General features: G+C 47.0%; 1 protein-coding gene and 1 long non-coding RNA gene across 3 annotated transcripts; one reads left to right on the top strand and one right to left on the bottom strand.

Annotated features, from left to right (window-relative positions):
• Positions 1-215: 215 nt before the first annotated feature.
• On the bottom strand, positions 216-19,398 carry EPHA1 (EPH receptor A1). 2 transcript variants are annotated; one of them, XM_020997936.2, is made up of 18 exons: positions 19,237-19,398; positions 18,015-18,082; positions 15,427-15,708; positions 14,835-15,246; positions 11,353-11,508; positions 10,691-11,035; positions 10,390-10,517; positions 10,076-10,226; positions 8,572-8,668; positions 8,167-8,225; positions 7,167-7,292; positions 4,250-4,435; positions 3,880-3,941; positions 3,387-3,596; positions 2,933-3,082; positions 2,220-2,413; positions 615-770; positions 216-465 (listed from the first exon to the last, which is right to left on the bottom strand). In XM_020997936.2, exons 1-18 carry the CDS (start codon positions 19,316-19,318, stop codon positions 387-389), a joined length of 2,943 nt encoding a protein of 980 aa, XP_020853595.1. In that variant the 5' UTR covers positions 19,319-19,398; the 3' UTR covers positions 216-386. The 2 variants fall into 2 exon arrangements, with proteins under 2 accessions (XP_020853595.1, XP_020853596.1); XM_020997937.2 differs by having other exon boundaries at positions 10,691-10,985; positions 11,405-11,508.
• LOC110216130 (uncharacterized) lies at positions 8,229-16,113 on the top strand. Its single transcript, XR_013486126.1, has 5 exons — positions 8,229-8,361; positions 11,566-11,928; positions 13,531-13,767; positions 14,791-14,906; positions 15,509-16,113. It is a non-coding gene; the product is annotated as an uncharacterized LOC110216130 (long non-coding RNA).
• Positions 19,399-20,476: the final 1,078 nt, after the last annotated feature.

Genomic DNA, 20,476 nt, shown 5'->3' with positions numbered 1-20,476 from the left:
TCTGATCTGTTCTATAAAGACTAGGGTAGGGGGCAGCAGGCCCAGTAGTATGATAAAGGGGTAGATATCTCTCCTAAGCTATTTATTTACAAAAAATATATATATATGTATATGTACGTATGTCACAGCTCACACTCAGATCTCCAAACCCTAGTCCCACTTACTATTACCCATAACTCTGCCAGCCTGTCCAAGTATAAAACAAGACAACCATCTCCTCCCCCAAACCATAGGGTGTAATTCCTCCATAGGAGGTGTGGGAAAGAGCAGCACCAAAAACATACATGATCCAGGACAAGGGATGGGGCATAAAAGATCACACCTTCAGCACTGGCCTGCTGAAAATGGGCATCATGGGTGGGTTTCAAGTTTATCCTGTCCACAAATCAGTCCTTGAAACCCTGGATACTGCAGAGAATTCGTTTCTGATGTCCAGGCTGTGTTATCCCCATCTGCTTCAGATCCCTGTGGGAGTGGAAAGAGGAAGGCAATTTTCTGAAACCAAGCCACAAAGAGCCCCTTCCCTGGCTCATCCATTCACCCCACAGCAGTCAATTCCAGCATCCATTCCCTGGTGTCCACCTGTTCCCTCCCCAGTCCCCATCTTTGCTCACTCGGCATTCAGCTCCAGCACACACTCCATAGTGTCCAACCCTGCAGATCGGAAGTGCAGTATATATCGTTTCATGCGGATGGATTCAAGCCATTCAGAGACGCTTCGGTACGGGATCCCATCTGAGCCACTTACACTTGGCAGCCGAAGGGTAACTCTAGGGAAAGAGATGTAGTTGTCATGCTCCTCGAGATTCCAAGGTCCAGCCTTCTCTATCCCTTCTACAGTTCTTCCCTTTACTGACCAGGCTATAACTAGCTGTCAGTTGTACATCTGGAATATTCATAGCACTGTTGGATTATACCCCAGCTTTCTATTTCCTTCCCTAGCAAGTATGTGTGTATTCAGGGAATACTGACTACGATAATGGAACAGTACTATACAACCAACCTACAAATCTGGGTGATCTTTAACATGGCATATATCCTGCCAACCTTCAATTGAGAAAAAAGATCATGTCCTCCTCCTGCCTCCAAAGTTAACTGAGTTGATACCAGTGGAGGGGGAGTGGAGCCAGCTGACCCATCAAACTTGCAAATGGTCATTCCTGTGCCTGGGACTCAGGTAGCAGGAAATTTGAAGTCAAGTATTCTTGACTTTTGGTGTGGCCACTTGGCTGTAGATGTATGATTGTAACCTGTCAATGTTACTATTTGAAAGGCTGACTTATGGAAAAGATTATACATGTTTTGCTTACCACGGGGTAGAAGTTAGAGGAAGGTGGGCTTTGGCTTAATATAACAATGAAGAGTTGCTTTAAAAGGGCAATGGGCTACCTAGGAAGAGAGTGCATTCCCCAACACAAGATATCTTTAAGCAGAGGCTCTATGAACATTCTTTGGGATGATGTCAAGTGTTTGGATCAGATGACTTCTAAGATCTTCCAGTTTTTTTATTCTATAATTATAAGTGCTGCTTCTTTCTATCCCAACTGACACCCATGTTCCATATGATGGACTTTCCTGTACTGTTAGCTAGAGCCAAAAGTCATTAGGACGTTAAGCCTGCCAGGAAAAAGACAAACACATTCCAAAAAGATAGACAAGCAGTCCCCAAATTATGAACAGGGTGTGTTCCAAGAGTTTGTTTGTACATCGGTTGTTTGGAAAATGTTTCCCTAGAAACAGTGTTAAAGGGTGGCTAAGTTTCCAGGATAGCACACAAATGTCTATTTAACCCATGGTGTAGCTGAATGATATACTACAGATCCTAAACCACATTTATATTTCTATAGGTAGGTGAATATTCATATAGTGTGGTTGTCTACATGTCAGAAACACTTGTAATTGCTAGAAAAATTTCTGACATACCAGCTGCTGCTTCTTTTCATAGATCATCAAACCCTATTTTAGTTTATGCTTCAAAAAAAGATTTCTACCTATTTATCTGTAAAGTTTGTGTGTGTCCTTTCCCTCTCCTCAGAATAGGACTCTGTGACCTTAGGCAAGTCATTTGACTTCTGAACTTATCTACAAAATATACAGATGGTTTAGAGAGACTAAGGTCCCTTCCCGCTCTATATCTATGCTGCCACTCAGAACGTGCAGTTGAATATTGTCTTCTGCCAGCTTTATTCACCCACTCATAGTTCCCCTTGTGTGGTTACCGAGGGTCAAAGTTGGCAATGGTTCTCAGTGTATGAGGGCTGGCAAGCAGCTGTTCTAGCTGTGTTTGAAGCTGTCGGAATCGTGGCCTGCAGGTTCGATCATAAGCCCAGCAGCATTTCATGAGATCATACAATGGGGCGGGACAATCAACTGGGGGAGGTAGGCGATAGCCATCTTCAATGCTCTTCATCACCTGCGTTGGAGCAGAGAATGACAAGAAAAGGCATTGGGCAATAGCAGTGGTGGCAGGAAGGGCATGGGATTCCTGAGGAAGGTAGACAGAGAAGGTAGTAAAGAAAAAGAAAAAGAAGACACGGAACAGCACATGGTAATGTGGGGGAAGAAAGACCCAAAAGATGAGACGGAAGATGCAGCAGAGTCCTAAAGGAGGTGAAAAAGAGCATTTCTGTGAGAAGATAGGGGAGATACGATGGAGACTCAGGTAGGACGAGGGGAAGAATATAGAATGACATAGGAGCAGCTAGGTGGCACAGTGGATAGAGCACTGACCCTGAAGTCAGGAGGACCTGTATTCAAATCCAGCCTCAGACCAAACACTTGACACTTACTAGCTGTGTGACCCTGGGCAAGTCACTTAACCCCAATTGCCTAAAAAAAAATACAGAATGATAGTACAGAAAGATAAAGAGAGACAGCTAGAGACAGACAGAGGATATAGTTGAATATGGGCATAGAACTGTCCTGGGCTTACCTCCTGGTTGCTCATGTCCCCATATGGTTTATCTCCAAAGCTTAGCACTTCCCACATTACCACCCCAAAGCTCCACACATCACTGGCTGAGGTAAAGATTCGATGGGCGATGGCTTCCGGGGCTGTCCAACGGATTGGGATTTTCCCTCCCTGGAACAGGAAGGCGATACAAAGGCAATAATGATTACATGGCATTTTAAGTTTGCAAAGCACTTGCCATGTTATCACATTTGATCCTCACAACTCTGTAAAGCAGGTCCTATTATTAGCCGTACTATTATTATCATGCCTACAGATGAGGAAACAGGCCACAGGATGAAAGTGGTTAAGTGGCTTGTGCAGGGTATTAAGTATCTGAGGCAGGATTTGGACTCAGGTCTTCCTGACTCCAAGGCCAGCACCCTATTTTTAAGAAGAGAGAGGGGAGAACGGGAGAAACGCGAAGGGATCTGACCTGGGTTTCATAAGTGCCATCGCGGTCATTATCCAGCAATCGAGTCAGGCCAAAGTCAGAGACCTTGCAGCACAGGTTCTGGCTCACCAGGATGTTTCTGGCAGCTAGGTCTCGGTGAACATACCTATGGTCACTCAGGTGGCTCATGCCAGAGGCGATACCCTGCAGCATGGACACCAGCTGTCCAGGGGCAAGTTGCTCTTCCTGTGCCTGGATGTAGGATGGAACAAACATTAAGTGCCTAATGTGTGCCAAACATTACGCTAAGCACTTCACAAATGTTATCTCATGTAGCTAGCTAAGCAATGCTTTCCTTCCCAGGAGCTGGAACTACCACCTAGAACTTGCTTTTATTAATTCTTCCCTCTTTCATCTCTCTCCATTAACCCTCTGGATTTCCCTCAAGTACCTCCAACCCACCCCCATCCAGTAGGGACAATGAAAGGCTGACTTTAACCTCCCTCCCTTGCCCAACTGATTCAATCCTCCTCACCCTCAAGAAGGCATCCAGGGCTCCATTCTCCATAAACTCCGTGATGATCATAATAGGTTTCCCTGGGACACAGAAAACAGATCAAAGATGGCTTCACTCACGTAATAGAACCAGGGTTCCCATCACCCACTTCAGTCTAATCTCTTATTCACAAAGAACTCCTAAATCCCATCATTGCAGCCATTGCAGCCATTACATCCATTTCTTTTCATCCCACCATTCTCGGTGACAGTACCCAACCCACTCCAACTCTAGCTTAGTGACCACACCTTATTTGTTCTTTTGGCAAACCATAGCCTTCCCCGCTCCCCCATACTCTTGGTGATCAAATCCGATGCCTCCCAACCTCCCACACCCCCTTCTTCCGTACTCTTGGTGACCACACCCTCCAGGTGCAGGATGTGTTGGTGATTAAACTGGCTCATGATAGTGGCCTCTCGAAGGAAATTCCACCAATGACCATCTGGAGATGTGGCTTTCAAAGTCTTGATGGCTACCGTGAAAACTTCTTGGCCAGGGACTCTCAGAATCCCTCGATATACTTCCCCAAACTCTCCTAGAGATGGGGGGGGGGAAGAAAGGAGACATAAGATCATGCCCTTCACGTTGGTCTCAAATGACACGTTTGTCATCTACTATAAGAACAAGCAGTATCTCACATATATTATAGATAGGGAATGGGCCTGTGAATTCATCAGTTCTTAGGGAACTCCCTCTACCAGTGCAATTCAGCACCTTCTCTTCAATTTATAATCTCAGAGAGTTGCTTAGAGCAATGGGAGGTTAAGTGATTTGTCCAGGGTCACACAGTCAACGTATGTCAGAGGCAGGATTGAACCCAGTCTTCTTGACTGAGGCCAGCTCTCTGTTGAGGATGCCATACTGGCTCTTGAATAATATGGTTATTACTGATGCAAAAACAATATGGGATGACTTCCTCAAAACAGAGGGCACATCGCCAAGATCCTGGGCCACTAAGTAAAGTGTTTGCTGTTGAGTCTTTTCAGTCGTGTCCAACTCTTTGTGACCCCATTTGGGGTTTTGTTGGCAAAGATAATGGGGCAGCTTGCCATTTCCTTCTCCAGCTCATTTTACAGATAAGGAAACTGAGGCAAACAGGGATAAGCAACTTGCTCAGGGTCACACAGCTAGTAAGTGTCTGAAGTCAGATTTGAACTCAGGAAGAGGAGTCTTCCTGATTCCAAGCCCAGAACTCTATCCATTGGGCCACCTATTGATGCTCTTCACTATACCAACCCTCTGACTCTTGCAAAACATATAGGGCGAGGTGGCATAGAGAGCTATAGATCAAATCCTGCCTCAGACATTTGCTAGCTGTGTAATCCTAGGCAAGTCCCATAAATCTCTCTCTGCCTCATTTTCCTCATCTTTAAAATAGGGATAATATCACCTCCTTCACAGAATTGTTGTGAGGATCAAATGTGACATTATGTAAAGCTCTCTGCAAACCTTACTAGCTATTGGGAGGATGTCCATGAGCATTTAACATGGCATACAATGTCATTTTTTAATGTATTGATGGTCTTTGCTGAATTTTTTTCTCTTTCACTTATTTTTTACTTTAAAAAAATCTTTGTTATAAAGGAATAGCTGTCTGGGAGAAGGTTGGCCCAGTGGGGACACAGAAAGAAATTTTGGTGACATAGAAACAAAAGATATTAATGAAAATCTTCTCTCTCACAATCTCCATTACTTGAAAAGACTAAATCATTTTTTAATTCAGGGCAAGTCTTTTCAATAGACCTAGGTATTTATACACATACGCACACACATTTCATAGGTGTATATATTTACTTTTGACTACTGATATCTGAATATGTAAGCAATAAATTTCATTATATATGTATATGTGTATACACATATATATGTACATATATACAAATGCATGTGTGTGTGTGCGCGTGCGCACGCGCGTGTATCTATCTAAATTGCTTACTGATACCCCAAACCCCTTTGATAAGACATAAAAGGCTTTTAAAACACTTACTAGCTGTATGGCCCTGGATAAGTCACTTAGTCTCTGGACCTCAATTTCCTCATCTGTAAAATGGGGACAACAACACTACTTCATAGTGTTGTGAGGATCAAATAAAATAACATGTAAAGCGTTTTGTGAACTTGAAAGAAAGTACGATACAAATGTTGTTAATATTTTTATCAAAATGAAAAACCACTGACTACATGGTACAATGGAAAGGATGCTGGATTTGGAACGAGAGGGTCTGGTTTTGAACCTGGGTTCTCCCACTTACAAACCTCATGACTTTGCACAAATCATTGCGCTTCCCTAGGTCTCAGTTTTCTCGTTTGTGGAAAAATGAGGGGATTGGACGAGATGCCCTTCCAGCTGGAAGCACATTGAGGGGCAGTGGGGCAGGGTGAGGAGGCAGAAAACGTTGCCTGCCTTACAATTTTACCCCCTAACAAGGTCAAGGCAAGTATAAGTGTGTGAGACTCTGGGTTTAAGGACCTCTTCTTTTCACAATATGTAAAAAGTCAATAATGATAGCAAATCATAGCTAGCATTTATATAGTGCCTACTATGTTTTTGGGTTTTTTTGCTTAGGAAATTGGGGTTAAGTGACTTGCCCAGGGTCACACAGCTAGTAAGTATGGTGCCTACTATATACCAGGTCCTGTGCAAAGCATTTTAAAAATATCATTGCATTTGATCTTCATAACAACCCTGGGAGGTGTTATTGTTATCCCATGTTACCATTCAGGAAACTAAGGCAGATATAGGTTAAATGATTTGCCCAGGGTCACACACAGCTAGGACGTGTCTGAAGCTGCATTTGAACTCGAGTCTTTTTGACTCCAGGATCAGTGCTCTATCCACTTTACCACCTAGTTGCAGAATTAAACTCAGTGGACTCTGTTGTAAAGGTAGTTGCATTACCAGAGAATTCCTTAATGGAGGTGTCACTCAACACACATACTATAGTTCTTACTATGGTTTAGTTACTGTTTCCCTCAAGGAGAGTGGTCTCAGAGCTTATTCTTGCCAAAAGAATTCATTCTGAAAAGGAGTGCGGTAGTTTTAAATCATGGCCAAGAGAAAACATCCCCATCCTGAGAGAGATGGGAGCAAAAGCAGAAGAGTGTAGTCAATTTCATGCCACCAGGGGCAGCATTGAAATGCACGAGCATACATGTGTCTATCTATGTTTGTTGAGAGGAAGCTGAGGATGAGTGGGAAGGGATATTCAGTGGTAGTGATATTCAGTAACTAGGCTGGTGGTAGATATGGGTTATGTTGAGCTCACCTTCCCCTATGACTGTGTCAACAGTCAGCCAGGTTGGGTCAAGCTCCCGAGCGAAGTCCAAGGCACCCTGGGCTGGATCCTCATATGCCTGGAGGTCTACATAGGGCTTCAGCCAGAGCTTATCCTCTGGGATGAGAATAAGGAGGGGTCAGCTAGAGATACTTAATATGGAGGGGGGTTAGAGAGTACAGACTCTCAATCCATGCCATTTGTATCCTCTCCCCCACTACCATGACTTCCTCCAAACAGCCCTTTTGTGGTTTAGGGGTAGGGGAGCTTCAAGCTCTAGCATCTTGCTTACTGCCCTCCCCCTTCTGACCACCATTCTCTGATGTTAGTGGGTTACTCAATTTCCCCTGCCCACCAAATTTCTTGTCTCCTCCTCTAACCTCCACCTCCCAAACTACCTCTACGGCTCACACCTCCCCCACATTCCCTGCCAGGATGACCCATACTCCCTGGCTGCTTTCAGCAGCTGCATGGGTCATTATGTCCCCCCTCCTTCTGCTTTTTTTTTTAAAGGGGGGCTGAGGCTGGATTTCTAATGAGGTAACTGGGATAAGGTCCATCTGCCTGAGCTGGACATCCCCAAGTCCCATACCTCTCCCTGCAGGCATGCATTCCTGCCCTATGAGCTGTGACCCAGAGTATAGCTGGGGTGGGGAAGGCAGCCTGGAGATGGGATTGGGGCTGATGGAAAGTGTGTTTGTGTGAGTGAATGGGGGAGGGGGTGTGGTAATGGAGGGTGCAAAAGAACTAGCAGCTAATAGATAATTACACCAGAGCTACACTGGTGCTATTAGCACAAGATTAATTAAGCTAAACTTAATTAAGCAGCAAAACTTGAGAGCCCCAGAGACAATCCCAAGCTAGCCTTCCCCTGCCTCAGAAGCTCCAGAATTCTTCACTCCCTTTTCCTAGCCTTCCTCATCATCCCCCTCATATTCATTGCCTCCTAGGAGATCAGGGCCCTTGTCACCACTCCCCATTACTGACTCACCACGATCCCCACCATCAGAAGCACACTCTCGCTGCCCTTTCTGCTTCTGAGCTCTTCTCCTACAGTTTAGGGGAAGGACAAAGGAACGGAAAAGAGTTCATCGCAGTTCTTCACATCCTCTACCCCCATCTCCTTATTCTCATACTTCCAGGGAGGCTGTGGGAACAGGTCTGTTCTCAGAGAACCCAGTGAATGGTATGTGCCTTCTTCTGGGATAATGTCTGGTGGTGGTGGTGGGGGGTTTGGTGCTCTGACCTGAGTTAATTTACTGGGTACTGGGGGAGAAGCAGAGTACTATGACGGGCTGAGGGGGCCTTGAAGAAGAATTAGAATTGTCATTGGAGTATGGAAACTATGAGTGGGAAGGTCAGTGGTCAGTGGTGAGGGGGTCTGTTATGCTCATACCTTGTGCGGAAGACCAGGAATCCAAGGATCAGAGCCAATGCCAGCAACAGGCCAAAAACAACAGCCACAATCTCTCCCCCAGATAGGCCCTTAGAAACTGAGGACAAATGAACTGAGATAAAGCATTTTGGAGCTTGAAAGGACATGGGCTGGGGAGAGGGAAGGCAAGAAAGTAAGGAGGGAAAGATGAGATTAATGAGTGGAGATGAGGAAGGTGATTCTGTATTCACTGGAGTGCTGGTGTGGATATGTGGTCAATCACAGAAGCCCAGAATTGGAGAGTTGGAATGGAACATAGTGGCTACCTAGTCAAACCCATATTCATGGAAGTGAGGAAGGGGAGGATGGTGGGGGGCAGGGAAGGGGGAGAAGGCTGGTGCATCTGTGTAAGATTATTCTCTGGGGGCCCTAGCATATGTGTATGTGTTGGGGAGGGTCAGTCACTAGCGTCTGATATATGTGTGTGGGAGGTTGTTCACAAGGGCTCTTTGTGGTCATATGTGGATAACTCATTGAGAAGAGCAGCTCTGTGTGAGTGTGTAGTCATTCACTTGGGAGCTGATATTTGTGTGATGTCCTGGAAGTTGTTTGTGGGGGTAAGAGTCAGGGTTGGTCTGTGTGCATACATATGCCACATCTGTATGTCACATAAAACATAGTTTCTGGGACCATATGTGTACATGCAGGTGGAGGAAGGGAACAACTCACTGAGAGATGAAGAGTGTAATAGTTAAAGTCAGGATGTTGGCAGGGGGATGTGGTCCCTTGCTGTGGAGGCTGATGTTTGTTCAGCGAGAGTTCACTCAGTGAGATGGCTAGTGTACACGGTATCACTGACAGGGGCCAGTGCATAACATTCTGGACCCTGAGTCAGGAAGAGCTTGTTTGAATCCTGCCTCAGATCCACACCAGCTACATGACCCCTAACCCATCTCAACTTGTTTCTTCATTTGTAAAATGGGAATTATTGTTATAGCCCCTATGTAACAAGGCTGTCCAAACCCAGCCAGACAGCTATTATTATTATGGACAAGAGATCGTTCATTGGAAAACCGGAGTATGTGTGAGTTGTATGAAACAACTAATTCACTGGGGAAGCTGGGGTAAATTTTTTGAGACCTCATTCGACAAAATGTGTATGTGGAGGTCCCTCATTGTGCGTGTGTGCACACGCACACATATGTGTGTGTGTGTGTGTGTGTGCGCGCACTCACAGCGTGGTTTGTTTGTGTGGTCCCTGACTAGGGAGCTGCTGGCTGCAGGTGGGGCAGGATCTGCTGTGTGTGTTCTTAAGAGGGGAGGAACGGGTAGCATCTCTGTGTGGGCAGAGGTCACTCATAGGAAGGCTGGTGTGTGTGTGTGTGTGTGTGTGTGTGTGCATGTGCATGTACATAGGGGGTCACTGGAAGACTGTGCATGTGTGTCGGGGAAGGTGAGGTGACTCACTGGGAAGACTGAACTAGTATAATGGTTTAGAGTCAGTCTCAGAGGATTGATTACTCACCAGGAGGGCTGGTCCGAAACTCATGATCAGGCGAGAAGGGTCCAGGACCCAGGGGAGTCAATGTGCGGACTCGCACCACATAGGTAGTGTCTGGCTGTAGCTCTGTCAATGATACTCTGGGCTCTGGCACCATCTGGTATCTCTCCTCCTCCTGTGTGGTAGGATGAACAGGAGAGAAAGGGCTTTGTGGAGAAGCATCAGAAAGGAGTAAGTGGTGAAGACCTTGTCCTTTGGTTTCCCACCCTGGATGTGGCTGGGCATAGATGTTGAGGAAACTTTTTTTGGGGGGGGTAGAGGAAAGGGTGGGTTCTTACCTGGTTCAACACATGCAACTCATAGCTCAGGTTCACTCCAGGGCTGCGAGGTCGTGACCCTGCCCAGGAGAGCTCCAACCGTCGGGGTCCTCTCTTCACCAGACTCAAGGACAGGCCAGACAGTGGTTCTGAAGAGTGTAATAGTTAAAGTCAGGATGTTGGCAGGGGGAGAGACCTCCAAGAGCCCGACCTAGATTTCTCCTCCATCACTTTTTCCTGACCCTTGCTGGTCTTTAGCACTGCTCCCTCATTTCTCTTTCCTGAATGTTGCTCTGGCTGTCCCCTTCCCAGGTGCCCTCACCTGCATGTCCGATGCTAAGGCTGAGTGTAGTGCTGGGAGAACCATTAGGGTCCAGGTCAGATACCCCATTTTTGGCTTCAACACGAAAGGTGTAGTTGGCATAGGGTTCAAGGCCATCGATTTGAACAGCAGGCAGGGTGAGTCCCTTGGTGCCAGGGGAGAAGTGCACAGTTGCCCCACATGGCTGGCATGGCCCCTCATCTGGGGCTACTCCCTGGCAGTGTGCACACTCCACATTGTAGCTCACATCTCGACGACCTCCTGAATCCTTGGGTGGCTTCCACTGCAGGGAAAGCTGAGTCCCCGAAAGAGAGAAGCTGATATTTTGAGGGGCTGAGGGGGGACCTATGGGAGGTTATATAAAATCAGATGGCAGAAATCCCCAATATGAGGTCACTCCTACCAACGAGACTCTTTGAGGTATAAACTTATGGGGTCATGATTGAATAAGGAGACTCCCTTGTGAATTATGAGGTTTTTTGAAGAGAATAGGGGGAGGAACTATGGTGGCCCTACTTCCTGGAAACTGTGTCTGTTGGTTTAGGGGAAGATGGAGCATTTACCTGGTTGTTTTGGAGTGGGGAGACCCACTGCCAGTATAGCCCTCCATATAATCTGGGACCCTTCCCTCCCTAGTCACCCAGGCCACCCACCCCACTCACGTGTGCATGCTACCTGGGGCCCTTCCCCAGGAGTTCTGTAGTGGCCACTCACACAGGTGCAGACTGGGGCCCCCACAGACTTAGCTGTGCTGTGGGGAGGGCACTTGAGGCAGCTGGGGGCATCCATCTCAGCACGGTAGAAATTGACAGGGCAGGCTGAAGAGAGAGAATAGAAAGCCGACATCAGCTTCCTTGATCATTTCACTTTTGTAGGTTGGGGAGACTGAGCCACCATAGTGGCTAATCCATTGTTGACTGATCCAAAAGGATCTGGATCACCAAGATCTAGAGCTGGAAGACATCTCAAAGGCAAGCTAGTGCAACCTCTACATTTTATCGATTTAACAGATTGAGGCCTGGGGCAGTCAGATGACTTGTCCAAGGTGACACAAGTAGTATGTATCAGAGGAAGGATTTGAACCCAGGTCCTCTGACTCCACAGGTAGTCTTCTACCCACTATACAAGGCTGTTTCCAAACTCCTCATTCTGACAGTCAAGGCCCTCTAGAACGTGAACCCATTTCACTTGTCTAGAAGTATCTTCTACTACCCTCCACCAAGCACCTTCCACTCAAGGTAAGCCAATGCCTGTCAAACATGAAAGGTTCATTTCCCCTTTGGCTGACTTCTCCCCCATTAGATTGTGAGCTCCTTGAGAGCAGGGACGGTTTTTTGCCTTTCTTTGTATCCCAGTGCTTAGTACAGTGCCTGATACATAAACAGTAGGTGCTACATAAATGTTTCTTGACTTTCTCCTACTTGGAAGGAATTTCCCCTCTTCTCTTCCTACCCAAATTCTGCACATCCTTTGGGGGCCAGTTCAAGTCCTTCCCCTTATAAAAAGCATTCCTAGATTACACTCAGGCCTAGGGGGTTTACTCTCTCATTTTGTAATTCTGTCAGCTCTTATGTGAAGCTCTTAGAGAAGAATGAATTTGTTTCACATACAACTTTTCAAGGACAAAACTTCTCATAAATGTACAGGCAGCTATGCTTGGAGTCAGGAAAACCTCAATTCAAATCTGGCCTCACTTACTAGCTATGTGACCCTGGGCAAGTCACTTAACCCTATTTCCCTCAGTTTCCTCACCTGTAAAATGAGCTGGAGAAGGAAATGGCTAACCACTCCAGTATCTTTGCCAAGAAAACTCCAAATGGGGTCATGAAGAGTCAGACAGGACTGAAATGACTCAACAACAACACTTATACGTGACTTAGTGACCTAGAGGTCAGCTTCTTGTTAGGGTTCCAGAAAAGTTAAATAAAGGATATAAAGAGATGACCATCTATCCCTTCTAATTTTGAAGTGACGACAGAAGAAATGCAGCTGCAGGTATGTATCTTATTTTGTGAAGACTGTGCTCCTGAATGGTTACATCTGAATCACATTTTTATAAATCTGGCTTTATTTTCTCAAAGAGTAAATAATAATTTCCGAGCCAGCCTGGACTTCACCAGATGACCTCTAAGTTTCCTAGTCCATTATTCTGACTAGTTGGTATGTCATGACCTCATAATTTCCTAAATATACCTCAACCCTCAACAAGAGGTGGAGTAGGTTATTATTAACAAGGTATGATTTTAACATCACTGATAATTCCCTTTTCCACCTAAGGCCCCAAATTTTACTGTCAGAGTTTCATTCCTTTGGCTGAAGACTTTGATCTCTGTCCAAATGAAAACACCTGGGAAGGGTTAATTTGCTTTCAGCCATTTATGCCAGAGTGAGAAAATGGATAGAGCACTGGCCTTGAGTTAGGAAGACCTGTCAAATCCAGCCTCAGACATTTACTAGCTGTATGAACCTGGGCAAGTCACTTAACTTCTTTCTGTCTTAGTTTTGTCATCTGTAAAATGGGGATAATAATAACACCTACCTTAAAGGTTATCGTGAGGGGGAAAAAATCAGATAATGTTTGTAAAGCGCTTTGCAAGCCTTAAAGTGATATGTTAGTGCTAGCAATCAATCCCCTACTCCACCCCTCCCTCCACCACAAAACAAAACAGCACTGGTGTCTATAATGTAGAAAAGAGAGAGGTTCTCAGGTCACTGTATATCTAAGGGGCATGGCAGGGGGTGGGGATGATGAAGGGTCACCCAAAAGCGGAAAAGGAAGTAAATTAGGGAAGCTGAGGGTGCCAAAAACCCAAATGTCTACTTCCCAATTTTTGCCTCAGGTCAATAAAGCAGTATGAACAAGAGTTTGGAGACTGGAGCCAGACTGTAAAGAGCTGTGAATACCAGAATGAGGAGTCTGGAATTTTCTTGCATCATCTGAAAGCCATTGGACATTCCTGAATATGGCAGTGAGAAGTCTGAAATCTGTGTTTTAGCAAGATTATTATGGTGAAGTAGAGCATATAGGATAGCCTGGAAGGGGGAAGATACTGGAAACAAGGAGACCAGTTAACAAGGTACTGCCATAGTCCAAGAGTGAGATGGTATGGGCTTCATTTCAGACTTTTTAACTGATTGGTAGTGAGGCAGGAAGGAATAAGGCATGAACCTATGCAGTGGATAAAGGACCAGCTGGAGTCAGGAACACTTGGGTTTGAATCTTGTCTCACATATGTACTAGCCCGTGACCAAGGCCAAGTCACTTAACCTGAACCTCAGTTTGCTCATCTGTAAAATGAAGATAATAGCACTTACTTTACAGGGCTGTTATGAGGATCAAAGAAAATTTTATGTATGTGTATATGTATACATGTACATATGTACACATATCTTTGCAAACCCTAAAGTGCTATAAAAATTATGGGGTAATTAGGTGGCACAGTGGATAGAGCACTAGCCCTGGAGTCAGGAGGCCCTGAGTTCAAATCCAGCCTCAGACACTAGCTGTGTGACCCTGGGCAAGTCACTTAACACCTATTGCCTCCAAAAAAAGTACCATATAAATGAAAACTATTATTATTGTCATCATAATACTTCAGGGTAGGGCAGAGTTTTGACATGCCAGTTCCCATCTCTATGTAATAGAGAAGTGAGTGGCTGAACCTAAAGCTGAGAATGAAGGTTAGTTCAGCAGCGTCAGCACTTATCCCTGCCCCTCTCTTCCAAGCTGACTCCATGACCCTGCTCTGGCCCATGCCCCCTATCCATATCTACCTTCCCTCCACTTTTGCCTTTCACAGGGTCACAGGACAGAGAGCATAAGTGATGCTGAAATGGAAACGCATAACATTGGTGATGAGATTGGGGGATCCAGGATAGGGTGAGGAGAGTAGAAAGCACACACCAAATCACATTCATGCAGTTCTTTAAGGTTTGCAAAGTCCTTTGCAAATACGGCTGGAGGTGGGTGGGTGGGGGAGATAGGGGAGAGGTCAGTGGATGATGCTGAGGTGATGAGGACAGTGGTCATAGGCAGACAGATCAGGGTCTTGAGGAGAGCGCAGGGTACTGAGAATGCTTGCTTGTCGTTTCCTCCCCAGCCATGATCCCTCACCCAGGTGCTCTTTTCTTCTCATGCCCTTACCAGTACATCCTTCAGCACCATTCTCCTCCTTGACCTCCTCATAGCCTGGTTTGCAGTAACATCGACCCACAGGTACAAGCCATTCTCCATCAGGGCTACAGTGCATTCGAGGGGCAGCTGAAGGGCCAGGGGCATACTGGGCATGGGGCAGGCAGACCCCTGACACCTCAGCAAAACCCATGGGTGCCGGAAGGGTGTCAGGGAAATGTGCTAGCTTATGTACAGTCTCAGCACAACGCTGGTAGAATACTCGAACGGCCACCAATGCCACACAAGCCCCTGGGTTGTGAAAAGCCAGGTAAAGGCCGCGACGAGTCAGGTGGCCCAGCTGGCAACGCTCCACGTTTAGCCGCACGGCACCAGTCGCCAGGTCCCGTATGGTGAAGCTCTGGTCTGCGGCCACTGTAGTCACCTGGAGAGACAAGAGTATTGGGTGCTAGAGTCAGGAAGTATATACTCCTCATTCTTACCCAGAAAAGGTCCCCTGTCTCATGATTTTCCTCTCCTTGGTAGTAAGGCTTATCTCAAGAGATCAGGTTGGTAAAAGGGGTCAGTTGCTAGACTATGGATGGATACGATGGGGCAACAGTACCTTCTGGAAGAGGGGTCGCCGGAGCTGGATGCCCACATCATGGTCACTTTCCATGTAGAAGAGGTTGAATGTCTCCTTGCAGCCCTGTGGTCCTGAGCCTCCTGGGAAGCTCTTGCAGTCTCGAACAGTGAACTGAAGCTCGACGTGGACTCGGGAAGCGGCCTCCCCCCGGTAGATCCAATTGGAGCGAAGCCAGTGGTCCGTGTCCCCCCCAGCCAGCACAGGGCAGTCCTGGTACATATACATGGGCGTCCCATTCAACATCTGCTGCACCTCACTCCACTGGATGGAGAGAAATTGTGTCAGTGTGTCCCTTCCCCCTCCCTCCCACTCCATTTGTGAGGGTTGGAGTGGAGGGTCCAATTTCAGACTCACTCTAGTCTCATTCTATTATCTTTACTAGTCAGCAAGATTCAGCCCTGCTTTGGGGTATACCTATAATACTTCAGGGTAGAATACCTAAGACCCAGGCACTGTTTTGCCCTCACCACCCTGTCCCACTGAAGAAAGGGCAGCCAATGTGGGGCTTCTTTGGTTCTAGAATCCATCCCTCCTGCCTCACCTATGGAGACCAGGTTTAGTATATGCAACATGGCTCACAAGGTTGTGAAGATATCAGCAGCACTGGGAATTGTAAAGAGGATGAAAATCCTCACAGGTAAAAGGATGAAATAAATCATCACTTAATACTGGTCTATCATTGGGATTGTCTAACATTTGAGGAGTTTGTTCTGAAGCTTTAGGAAATTAAAAATTGGCCACATGGAACTCTGGTAGCTGGGATTGGTAAACTGAATAGCAAGGGATCTTTTAAAGGGCTAATTAGTGGTGGTGGTGGTAGTGGTTGGTGGTGGCTGGTGGTAGGGAAGGGTGGAATGTGAACGGCCACTGGCTGGAAAAGTACCATCTCCATACCTGCTACCATAGGTACTAAAGGCACAACTGTGCCTATGGAACTCTAGGTACTTGGAAAGTACAGGGGATTAGGGTGAGCTACCCAGACCTAAGTTGGGGTGTGGGGTGCTATAGGTGAAGAAGCTAAGCAGGCTGCTGGCATAGAAGTGGGGAGTGTGGGAAGGGTGATCACAGTCAGGTCACCATGGCCTCAGCTGGAACTTGCAAAGACAGCCTGTCTTGACTTCAACATGTCTCCCCTCAGTTTCAGTACTGACAAAAACAGGAGACAGAGCAGACAAACAGATGTTCTGTACTAGCAATAAGTACCCTTTACTAATCGGCTAAGTTGTCAGCTTCCCAAGTGCACCCTGGGAAACCAGGTGGTTGGCTGCTGGTTATTTTTACTGACTTTTAAATTTGGGGTGGGGGGTGTGTGTGGGATGGACAACTGAAGGAGGAATTCCCCTTGATCTTCTACCCACTGCAGATCTGTTTAACTGAACAGCCTACTCCTTTTCAGTTAAGGATAATTAGTTGCTAGAGAAAGAGTTAGTTGGGGCTGGGAATGGGGGTAAGGTTGGGAGGGGGCGGGAGTTCAAGGGGCTGGTGGGAACCAGCAGGTGGGCCCGTAGCCATAGTTGTGGGGGTGATTAGCTGGTTTATGGGATAAGGCGCCTATTAGGGCACGTCTCATTCAGGGTTTCCTAAGCAGCCCCTCCTGGAGGGTACATTATAGTTTAGTCTATTAACTCTAATTACAGGCCACACTGTGGGAGAGCAGAAAGAGTGGAGCCAGGACCCTAAAACACAGAGAAAAAGGGAAGAGCAAACCCAGAATGAATAGTCTCTAGCACCTAAGAAACTAGAGAAGGTGGCTGCCATAAAATGAAAACAATGGAGTCAAAAGGGGGAAAGGCCCAAATCAAGAACCTCGGAGCTTTAACCAGGTGGAGCAACACCCCCTTGCTGTTTTTTCACTGCTCTATCACCCTAATATATCAGACATAAAACCCTCATTCTCAGCTTCTCATAGCTGTGCCGTACCCAAGACTCTCCTAGCCCTTTTCATGGGATATTGCTTGCCCTCTGATGACCAGGACCAGAGGGTGGGTTGTATGTGGAACATGCATGACACCCCCCCAGGACAGCACGATGAAGGATTTAAGAGTAGGGGACTCCTGATGGCAAGGATGGCAGCATAAGTCAAGAGCTTGGGAACAAGGAAGAAAACTTCATATAGTTATCCTTTTTTTAAGAGTAGCCAAGACAGCAGCCATCAGACACAATCCAGGATTTTCCTCCACACCTTCCCCCTCCTATAAATTTTGAGAATCTTTAAAGTCCTTACAAGTGACCACCTCCTGCTGGTAAATCCACTCCTTCTGATCACCCCCACCTCATTTTGGGGAAACAGGAAAGGGGAGGAACCAACCTAAGCTAGGTTATTTAGACATCCTCCATGGGGAGAAGTCTGGCCCCCCCACCCCGCCCTGCTCAGTAGGCTCTGACTCAGCCTTTATTCCACCCCCTTCCCCCCCTCCCCAACACACACCCGACAGCCGCCTCCCTGGGAGACACTTCCAGTTTTTCCTGCTCTTTTCTTCTCTTCTCCCACCCACTTGCCTGTCCCATTTCCCACTGGTCTGGAGCCCTCCCTAGTCCTAAAAACCCTCCTCTCCCCTGGTACTCACCCCAGTTTCTGGTGGGTCCAGTAGCCAGCCTAGCTCTCCTTGTGCAGTGCTGGTGTCTAGCAGAGTTACTGGGGGGGTGGGGTGGGGGTGGAGAGGGACGTCAGACCATCTTGGTGAAGTGACCTGCTGATTGATGTCTCCCTCTTCCCCCTACCCCTCCCCCCCAACACATCAAACCTCCTGCCTTTTCTTGAGCAAAAACATGGACTAGCAATGAGGGGTATTCATACCTGTGAAATATTCATGTTACAAAGACACTTAGAGAGTTTAGGAGAAGAAAAGGCAAATATGAAAAGGGCTACGATGCGGGACCCTCTGCTAGGTTCAATGCCAGAAGAATCTGGGGGTGGAGATTCCAGATTGACTGGATGACAGGATCTATAACCCTTGCCCCCAGGGGGCAGTCCATTTAGCTAGGGAGTAAGGGCTTATAGAAAACAATATCTTAGGCAAGTCATTTGATTTCACTGGGCCTCGGTTTCCTTTTTTGTAACTGGACCAGATCTCTGACAACTCTAAAAACCTGTAATTCTATAAACTATCCCAGGATTGCATGAGGGTGGGACTTGATGGGCTTTGGCTTTCACAGTTTGAGTGGTGGTGGGGAGGTTTGGTATAAGGGACCCAGGAAATGCAGTCTGAAGCCCATAGCCCAGGAAAGGAAGGGAGGCCCTATTCCCTTTTTCACTGCATATTATTAAGGTAATGATGGTGGAGTTAAGATTTGGGTTCCCAGGAGAGACGTAGCCCAAAGTATGGGCTCCCCCAGGAATAGAGGGTGGTGGTGATCGGTACTCTTCAGCAAGTAGTAAACTATCACGGGGGCCTCTCTTCAGTCTTCAGGCCCATTCCAGCCCCGTCTCCACCCCTCCACCCCAACAGCTCTAGTTGCTCGTGGTGCTAGTGTGAGGACTGAATGACCCCAGAATTACCACGTAGGGGTTAAAGAGCAAAGTTTGGCCTGGCAAGTTCATTAGCCTGGGCTGCCAGGGGAGGGGGTGTGTGTGTCACGGGGAAGGTGTGTGAGAGGCTGCAGGAAGCTCTGCAAAGAAAGGGAACAGGGGTAACAGTCGGAACAAGAGCGTGTGTGCGCGCGCGGTGGAAGGTGTGGGGGAGCGAGCAGGTGGTCCCCAGGGCCGGGGACTCCTGGGTAAGGGAGGGAGTTGGGGGAAGGGAAAGACTAAGTGGGAAGAAGAGATCTGAGGCGGAGGGAAGTCAGTACCTTCTTTGGCGGGCGCCCCCGGGGGCAGCGGGGCGCAGAGCAGCAGCAGGAGCCCGAGCCCCAGGGGGCTGCGCCGCTCCATGGCGCGCGAGCCGGGACCGGGACCAAGGGCCGGTCACCGGGCTGGTGGAGCCGGGAAAAGTAGGGCGGGGGCCGGGGGCGGTGCCTTGGCAGAGGGCGGAGTTACGAGCTTCACCTGGCTCACCTTCTTAAAGGGCCAGTAGCTTAGGCTCAAATGCGCCACTGAAATTCGTGAAGGACGGTAGCCCTACCTGAATGAAGCTACAGATCCACCTAGTGGGGGCCACCTGGAACTGTCTAATTGACAAACCACTCTAAACTCAGACAATCCTGACCAGGTTTGGATTCCGATACTGCCCCTGAGTAACGTTAACCCGAAGGATTCCAATAATCAACCAATCATTGATAATAATCAAGGATAATAATACTTATTAACAAGTATTAATAGTAATACTGATTAATAATAAGGCATGGAGTCTGGACTTTATCCTGTAGTCATAGATCATAGATTTAGAGCTGAAAGCAAGTTCCCCTCTTTCCAGCACCCCTTCTAGATGTTGTTTGCCCTCTTTAGAATGGACCTTGAGGGTAGAGACTATCTCGCTTGCTTTGTACTTGTATCCCCAGCGCTCATATCCCCAGTCTGTCACATAGTGAGCTCTGAAGAAATGCTTTATCTACTTCCCTCCCTGCCTTACAATTTCAAATTATTTTTGCATGCATTTTCTCCTTTTAGAGATAGCATCTGAATCTCAAAGCTGCTGGAGGAAGCTGTTTTCTGTAATTATCGGACCAAAGAATTTGGGAAAGACCTCAGTTTGGAAAGGCCAAGGTTATCCACTTCATTCTGGGCCGTCTTGACCTTTGTCTTGCCACTGGACTTTAGTGACTCTGGAAGAGAGGGTGAAGTGAATGACTTTGCTAGGTAGCTCTGCCCACTCATCTCTAGTTAGCTCACAAGTCAAGACATCACCTTCATCCTCCTGATGTCATGGGTCTTCTTTGGAATAGGAAGAACAAACAAGGAGTTGGAAGGGATCTTAGTTTAATCTTATTTTTAGGGGAGGAAACTGAAGCCTACAGAGGTTAATGACTTGATCAGGATTGGATAGATAGTAAGGAGCTAAATAAGACCAGATTTGGATGTCTTTCCACACCATTTGTCTCTGATTTCTCTCTACACTGCTGGTTCTCAAACCTTTTGGTTTCAGGACCCCTT

Source organism: Phascolarctos cinereus, unplaced genomic scaffold, assembly GCF_003287225.1.
Source record: "Phascolarctos cinereus isolate Bilbo 61053 unplaced genomic scaffold, phaCin_HiC Scaffold_1;HRSCAF=81, whole genome shotgun sequence".
NCBI lineage: Eukaryota > Metazoa > Chordata > Mammalia > Diprotodontia > Phascolarctidae > Phascolarctos > Phascolarctos cinereus.
Note: the sequence above shows the minus strand (reverse complement) of the source record. Positions and strands in the feature narration are given on the sequence as shown.